The 8,849-nt window shown below is 38.3% G+C and overlaps 1 protein-coding gene across 1 annotated transcript in view; it reads left to right on the top strand.

The window, feature by feature from the left end:
- The first annotated feature begins 2,550 nt into the window (after positions 1-2,550).
- Positions 2,551-8,849, top strand: part of shank1 (SH3 and multiple ankyrin repeat domains 1) — a 71,495-nt gene continuing 65,196 nt past the window's right edge. The window contains 1 exon segment of the mRNA XM_048204067.1: positions 2,551-2,604. Within this exon segment, the coding sequence (XP_048060024.1) occupies positions 2,599-2,604 (6 nt within the window). The 5' untranslated portion in view covers positions 2,551-2,598.

Here is an 8,849-nt window from a genome sequence, read left to right as displayed (position 1 = left end):
TTACTCTTTCATTTTTGTCCTTATCCATATGCTTTTTCAGATTCTGCCAGCTGGTCTACCTCTGATCACGGCTGTTTTTATCCTTCTTTTTCCAACCTCCTCTATTTTACTCCCTGTACTGTCATTACTCCCTTAATCATGTTTTTATTTTTTATCAATTTATTTTTGTCTGTTTCATTGCTCTGTTGAACAGGCTACTGGGTGGCCAGTAGCATGAAAATGGTCAGTGTGTCTGCCCAAATCACACCCCATTTGTGGTTCTGTTTCTTGGTTTAGGGCGCCATTCGTGACAAAGGAGGATTGCACAACGGCACAATTTCACAGAGCTTGCCAAAGGGCCATTAGTTTGATCTTTGGTTGTAAATAAGAGGGCTTTGTGTTTCATTTATTGTATTTCTTTCATATTGCCCTCTCTTCCCACTCCATTTCTCTCTGCCATTGTCATTTATTTTCTTTGACAGTCATATTATTTCTTTTACAACCCTTTAATGTTCCCATCACATATTTTTCACCCTTTTGCATCCCTCTGGTGTTTATATTCTCCATTACATATTGCTGTTCCTCCTCTTTCTGTCCCTCACTCATTGTCAGATCAGGTCACGCCTGTCATTATGCATCAAACATGCCCTGTTTCATAACACTTCTCTGTTTTTTGTATTCTGTTTTATGCAGTCACCTTTCGCTTTAAAGGCGTCTTTGCTCAGCGAAGTCAGAATGAAAAGGAAGTTGCGATAATCTTATGAAGTATATCCAAGTGAAACGGCTTCTCGGACAAGAAAAAAATCATTGCATTGCAATAGAGTGCCCCAGGGATGACGCATTTTTGTAGGCAAAACCCAGAAGCGAGTTAGCATTTTAGGACTTCCGGTTCCAACGCCATCAAGTCTATGGGTTTTTTGACGGGTTTTTTGCTAAATCGCCTGAAATAAGGTCTGTGGTTAACAAAGCCTCTAAATATTTTCACGTTTTGATCTATGACATAAAACACACCAGTTATAACCCGCTTGTGATTTTTTTAGCTTTTACTGTGTCTTAAAAACGGCAGTTGCTAACAAATTGCTAAAAGGGACTACTTCCTTTCGCAGGGACTTTAGACGTCATCATGACAAACAGGACATTTGGATAGCATTTCTCATGAAAAAGTGGAAAAGTATTCATAACAGCGCAGATCATAATCAGCGAGCATGTTTTTAAATAAAGTTGTTTTTAAATACAGTATGAGGAAGCTTGGTGGTGACGACGTTGATCCACGACCATGGTGTGCTGTAGTCCATTTATAGCCTACTGTTTGCCTTTTATATCTGACCACTTTATTTGGGCTTCAAAATCTATAAATGTTGTGTTAACTTGTAAAGATTATCTTGATAGACAAAACGTGTAAGTGTCATAACCCTTTGTTAAACACAGAGCTTATTTTCTGCGATTTTCCAAAAGTCTATTGGAAAAATGCATAGGCTTTCAATCGAGGGAACCTGTGCACCGCTAACTTCCGGGTTGGCCTACAAAAACGCGTCATCCCTGGGGCACTCTATTCATTGGATTGTTGGATCATTGTGGTTTGCTATTGCTGTGATGTCATGTGAGTGACAGGTTGTCCCGCCCTCACGCCAGTAAATACATCCTCAGAGAAGAGAAGAGAAGTCACAGGGAGAGGAAGTTATTTTAATTAAAGTTTGATTAAAGAGGGCATGCGAATTAAAAAATAATGACGTGAACAGATAGACCATTTATAATAAATATTGCAATATTCCATGGAAAAATAAGTACGTTTTGATTTCATGTGGGCTTTTCACACTTGAAATGGTTAACACTGGGTCATTCTAAACCCCGGGTAAACGGAATCCTGGGTTATCTTAAAGGTCCCGTTCTTCGTGATCCCATGTTTCAAACTTTAGTTAGTGTGTAATGTTGTTGTTAGAGTATAAATAAAATCTGTAAAATTTTAAAGCTCAAAGTTCAATGCCAAGCGAGATATTTTATTTAACAGAAGTCGCCTACATCGAACGGCCAGTTTGGACTACATCCCTCTACTTCCTTCTTTAATGACGTCACTAAAACAGTTTTTTTGACTAACCTCCGCCCACAGGAATACACAAGAGTTGCGTTTGTAGAGTGTGTTTGTCGCCATGTCGTCGAAACGCTGTTATTTTCATCCCGCAGTCCAATCACCGGGTCTGATTCCGGCTCAAATTGATAGGGTAAAATTAAAGCGGAACTCAGTAAGATTTGCGAAGCTCCCCCTACAGGTTCCTTCAGTGAATCACACTGTTGTAAATACTCCAAGCGCAGCTCTGGACTACAACGACTACAACGCTCACCAGCGCAGTAGTTTTGCAAATACAGTACAAGAAATCTCAATGGAGGTGGGTAATTTTCGAAATTGTCTTATAAAGTCATAATATACATTGTTTTTGAATTACCGTAAAGCATTTTGTCACTCTCGCGTGAACGTAAACATGAGGCGAGATTGTTTCGGGTCGGTGCAGCTCAAGTTGCAAGTGCTGTATTCTGGCGTAGACGTGCCAGAGGGGGTTAGTGCTCGCCTCAAACACACCACTACAAGTCCATTAACCATCGTAAGGACTTAGAAAACTATTTATGAAGGTAAAAAAAGTTACTTAGTTCTGCTTTAAAGACATGTTTACAATAACACTGAGCGCGTGCATCTCCACGTTATGGTAAGAGGCGTGACATTTTTCCTATCATACGCAGAAACGACTGTTTATGTATATATTGCGCGGTGTTTCCGTGACTGCCCAAAAGCGCGTGCATATAAGGCACGTGATTGGTTGTTGGTTTCTAAGCATTTAGTTGTAACATTCTGACATCGCAAAAGCGGCGCTAACCCTACTCCAGAGCAGGGTTTCATAACCCCGGTTAAAAGGCAGTTCTAAATTACAAGTGTGAAACGCTCCTTTGCTCTGGGTTAAAAGCAGTGTTTAGAACAAAGATAACCCGGGGTGAAAAGCCCTATGGTGACTCTGAGGTGTAGTATTGACACTGACAAATTATATATTTATACAACATTAGTTCCGGTCCATTAATTTGCTCAGTTGTTCTGTCATTTATGCTGCATTCACGCCACCTCGTATTTACCGGAATCTTGAGATGACAACACGTGATGTTATATTCGGAGCTGTTCACGTCCCTTGACTGGGAATTATGCGTTTCTATGGCACCACTATCAACGCCTAAATGAACGTGCTTTCACGCCATATCGTAATTACTGTAACTACGAGATTCTGGCTTGTAAAAAGTGTCCACGTGTTCGTAGAGCTCGTAATTACAGGTTGTATGCTGGGAGTTTTCTGAGAGCTCCCACTTGTACCACGTGGCCGATGTACCACCTGACTGTAGATTCATTTAGGCGTTGATAGTGGTGCCATAGAAACGCATAATTCCCAGTAAAACACGTGCTTCTTGGAGATGTGCACTGTTAGAACTGCTGTGGCTTCCTTTGGATATATTTTTGTTGGTGGAGCAAAAATAAACCAAGTAACTGTCACTGCTTGGAAGTTAATTGTAAGTTATACAATACAAACTTCTTGTTTATCAAACTATTGTATAAAACAATGTCACACAGTCATGCTAGTCTTAACATCGTTTAAATGGTATGTAAACTGCTTTAGATGCAGTGCTTCTGCCACTTTGCATTGCAAGTGATAGGCTACATAAATAGCATAAAACTCATTCATGCACTAAAATTGAATCACGCTCATGCATAAGCACATATGAACCTCGGAGAAAATAGAAGGCAATCAGTGTTGTAATTGCATTGCCCACGCACACACAATCAACTTCTCTTTTTATAAAAATTCAAGCTTAAAATGACTGATGGTCAACAAACTAAGGGTCAGGATGTTGCATTGGACTCAAAGGAAAGTCCTAAAGCAAGTATTAAGATGCTCTGTCAGGAAGCATAGCTGTTTCACTAACTCTGTGGGGCACTTCACAACAAATCCACAGGCTCACAGCTATTATGATTTGTGTGCTTTGTTGAAGATGCAAATTGGGTGTAATTGTATTTGGCACATTGTCAACTTTGATAGCGCCGCTCGCTGTATATTTTACAAGTGTTGTTTTTTTTTTTTTAATTGAATGACTGAAATTCTTCATGCAGCTAAGCTGTTCTAGGGCTATTTTCCTATCGTTCTGAATAGTTTGCTTCTGCGCTGAGGATATGGGCATGTGAGACAAAGAAATTATGTTGCTGTACCCCCAGGAACAGCTTCTGAATTAAGTGTCTGCAGAGACATTAACACTAGCTGCCCTCCAGTTCTGAGTCAATAACCCTGGTGGCGGGCAGGCAATGATGTCTTGTTCAGTGCTTCAATTGCTTCCTAACTTTCCGAGGTAAAACACAGAGCTTCTAATGAAAACTCAGTTAAGGTGATGGCAGACATGGACTTTGGACAATCTATGTTAGAATACATGGCATAAATTAAACATAAAAACAGCAATTCAACTTTTCAGTCAAATTCTTGATGACTGCTGATAATTGTATTCAATTAAAAAGGTGCGAAATAGAAGAGTTGTCACTAGCGATCTCAGACTGTCGGACTCCATTGTATCTATCTCTAGGGCAGGAGTTGAAGTCTGGGGACCCCCAAGGTTCCCTGAGGGCATCCTGGGGGGTCCATGAAAAATGAAAGAGAGAAAGAAGACCATATTCTTATGGCTGTGAAAATTAAAGGGGTCATATTAAAATCAAATCAAATCAAATCATGAGAAAACTAATTTGGCTTGATCTTATATAAGAGGTCTTTGTACCACTACAACATCCTGCAAGTTTCAGAGCTTACAATGTCCTCATTATAAACAAAGCATTTATTTAAAGGCACAATATGTAATTTTTCGCTGCTATAGGTCGCCTATTAAAAACAATGGTGTAGCTTGATGACGCCTTGATTTCGCGAAATCATGGGAGGAGTGTTCTTCATGTCTACAGCCGGTGGAAAAGAATCTGATGGATGGGCTAATGTATTAAACATTACTGTAGTATGAAGCAGGGTGTGGCTGAAAGCCATTGGAGTGGAATGAGGCCACTGGAGCGATTGCTAATGAGAGACAAGTGCAACACGCGGCTCGAGAGCAGTGGAGCTTTTATTATGCCGCAGACGAGCGCTTCCACTTCTTCCTGTCATGAGTATGTGGGGTAACGGAGCGCTGATTTATCAAATTAGATACATTTGTGTGTTGAAAGTTGTTAAAGTGCTACTCTGCGTTCACTCTGCACCAACTATGAGACACGTGTTGCACACTGCAGTAAGCTAGATTGATATTAGGCATAGTAAAACATGGTACTCGCAGTAAATCAAGAGAACAAGATTCAAACAATAAGACTTACTGTGTTGAGCTATATAACATGATTAGTTTTCTGTCTATAAATGCATTCAAACAGTTGCTCACCTGTCTGATAAAACACATAATATATTAAAGCGTCTTTGGTGTTTCCGTGGTTTCTACAAAATAAGACTGAAAATTTGAGGGTAACGAGGGTATGATGTCTTGATAGGCGACGCACGGACACGGTCCGTGTCCTGGTTAAAATTGCTTATTTCTCTGGATTTAAACATTCTTGGAAACATTTGGGATAAAGTATGCAAGTCAACAAAATATATAACATTCTTCTAGTGGTTTTTGGATATTTTAATTACATATTGTGCCTTTAAGTAATCAGACTTAATACATTTGCATATGCCTGCCTCCAGAGCAAGACACTGACAAATAGTTTTACATCATCACACCATAAGCCCCGTCTACTGGCTTTCAGTCGCTTAACGGCTGACTTGCCTACACTGGATGCAAGCATCGCCGCCGTCGTGTCAAAAGCATATAGAGCCCATTATAATCACTGAAGCTGTCTACACTGGATATAATATACAGATGCCTATTCACTTTACTTCATGCACTTGAGTCTGCCGACAAGAGGAGAAATGGAAGAGTAAGTGTAAAGGTACGTTCGCTTTGAAGCATCCTGTTTAAACAGCTCGTTTACGTTCCTGTACAGACTTGAGATGGATACCAGCATCAGGAACGATGGTTTATTTTTAATGACGGCCTGGATCGCGTCTGAGAATTATGTTTGTTCATAAAATTTAATTGAAGGGTTTTTTTTTGTAAACAAGGCACAGTGTAATGAGTTTGCAAAAAAACTTTTGTTGAAAGATAAAGCTACTGCAAATCGTAAGTAAACGATTTCATAATGCTTCATATGTATGTATATATATATATATATATATATATATATGTATGTGTGTGTGTGTGTGTGTGTGTGTGCATAAAAACATTATAAGTGAACCTGAAGGAAAATAATCCATGTCATGACCCCTGTAATGTGTTAAATGTAAAGATTTTCTATTTTTACATTCACTAAATTTGATCAAATTGCTAGTTTGAAGGGTTAGTTCACCCAAAAATGAAATTTCTGTCATCAAGTACTCACCCTTATGTCGTTCCACACCCGTAAGACCTTTGTTCATGTTTGGAACACAAATTAAGATATTTTTGATGAAATCCGAGGGTATCTGATCCACATAGGCAGCAACGATATTGCACATTTTGAGTTCCAGAAAGGTACTAAAGACATTGTTAAAACAGTCGACATGACTGCAGTGGTTCACCTTAATATTATGAAGCGACATGAATGCTTTTTATGCGCAAAAACAACAATAACGACTTTATTCAACAAATACTGCTACGCTATTTTCGTTGCAGAGCTTCAGTGTTTATGTCTGAATGCGGGCTCAGTATTGGCTAATACTGAGCCGCTGTTCGGACATAAACATTGAAGCTCTGCAACGAAAATAGCTTAGCAGTATGACAGGGGACAGACAAATTTGTTGAATAAAGTTGTTATTTTTGTTTTGTTTTTGCACACAAAAAGTATTTTTGTCGCTTCATAATATTAAAATTGAACCACTGTAGTCACGTCGACTGTTTTAACAATGTCTTTAGTACCTTTCTGGACCTCAAAAGGTGCAATATCGTTGCTGCCTATGTGGATCAGATACCCTCGGATTTCATCAAAAATATCTTAATTTGTGTTCCAAAGATGAATGAAGGTCTTGCGGGTTTGGGACGACATAAGGGTGAGTACATGATGACATAAATTTTATTTTTGTGCGAACTAACCCTTTAAGCTTTCTGAAGACTGGTCTGACATTGTGAGATAGGCTAATTGCAATTATTTTATTGCTATGCCAATGCTAGTTTCTGACAGTAAAAATTAAAAAACAAAAATTTGCACAAAATGTTGGGGGAAACATAGTAAATTTAAGCTTTGTAAAAACTTTAAATACTATCTGGGAAAAATCTTTACTATTTATTACATTATTAAAAAGTTTAAGATTACTATGATTTTTTTTTTTTTTTCACAAAACTATGCAGATAGATTTCTTAAAATATTTTCTATTGGGAAATCTGCATTTAGTTTTGTGAAAAGAGTCAGTAAACTATATAAAAGCTAAAGTAAATCTTTTAAATCTTTTAAAAAGTAAATATTTTTTTCCAGATATTTTAATAAATTGCTTTAGTACAATTATTTTAGTTTATGTTTTGTTTATAACATGAATACACAGCTGCCAATATAATGCTATTGTGGAAAATGCATGATCACATTGCATCACATCACATTAGGGATCATCTTATTTGAGAATCTTTGGCATCAAAATGTTTGAAAATCTGTGTGCGAGATTTGATTTTATGGGTAATACTGAACACTTTGGGATGCCACAGCAGATTGGCACAAGAACAAGACACATTGTCATATGATATCCTCCACATCTAAAGTGTGGGTGCAGCATTTGAGCCCTTACAGCAGCTGTGGGTGAGTGGCACTACAGAGAAGTATTTTGTTCCCTCAGCTAAACACAGTAATCCTATTTTGAAGAGGTCTGTTTGAAGGAGAGTGCCTAAGAGTGCTGGGTTACAGTGGTTTTGTTACTGATCTGGGACATACGAGGAGTTACAACACTGTGCTGTTTGTGTTTGTGTGTGTGTGTGTGTGTGCGCACAGAGACTGAGACGAGTCCCGTCTGTGCTGTAATATGAGAGGTGCACGAGTGTGTACTTGTAAAGAGACGGAGCCGGTGGAAGCCAAACGTCTTTTCTCTGTTGTAATACAAGCAGTGCTTGACTGTCTGTACATGGACAGTTCACTCACATCATTGTAAGGAGTGTGTTTGTTTTGCACAAGGGCAAGTGGGACATGAGGGGTGGTAGTCTGTGAATGAGAATTGGCTTCTTGCTGAGGGGCCGTTCCCACGGAGACTGTTCTTGCGTTCATAACCAGCTAGACAGCATGTGATGGAATGGAACAGAATGTAGGTGTCTTCAGAATTAGAACTGTTCTTAAAGGGACTGATCACCAAAAAAAAAAAAAAAAAAACTATGACTTTTTTTTTTTTTTTTTACTTTAAAACACCAAAGATATCTGTTTGAGTTAATTCAATACAATTGCAGTACATAGTGATTCACTTTAATGCTTAATAAGGCATCCAAGAGCATAGGCAAAAAGCAAAAAAAACTACATGCAGCTCACTGATCATTTTCAAAGTGCTCCTGTTTTTGAGAAAAACAATCAAATATTTCAGTCAAGAAATGTTTTATACATTTTTATGTATACATAATTAAAAGTAAAAAACAAAATTCTGATCATTTTAAGAAATCACCATAACAGAAAACAACCCTATATTTAAGCAATGTTATCAGATAGATCTGAAATGTACTTTAGTTTTTAGCGTGAGCACAAGAAATGTCAGATTCAAGTCAGATTTTTGAGCTGATTTTAAAGATGTGAGTTTCACAAAACTTTGTGAAGCTGGTGCACATGATGATGATGATGATAG

This window comes from Megalobrama amblycephala, linkage group LG1 (assembly GCF_018812025.1).
Source record: "Megalobrama amblycephala isolate DHTTF-2021 linkage group LG1, ASM1881202v1, whole genome shotgun sequence".
In the NCBI taxonomy this organism is placed as follows: Eukaryota; Metazoa; Chordata; class Actinopteri; order Cypriniformes; family Xenocyprididae; genus Megalobrama; species Megalobrama amblycephala.
The sequence above is the reverse complement of the archived record's forward strand: the minus strand, read 5'-3'. Positions and strand labels throughout refer to the sequence as shown.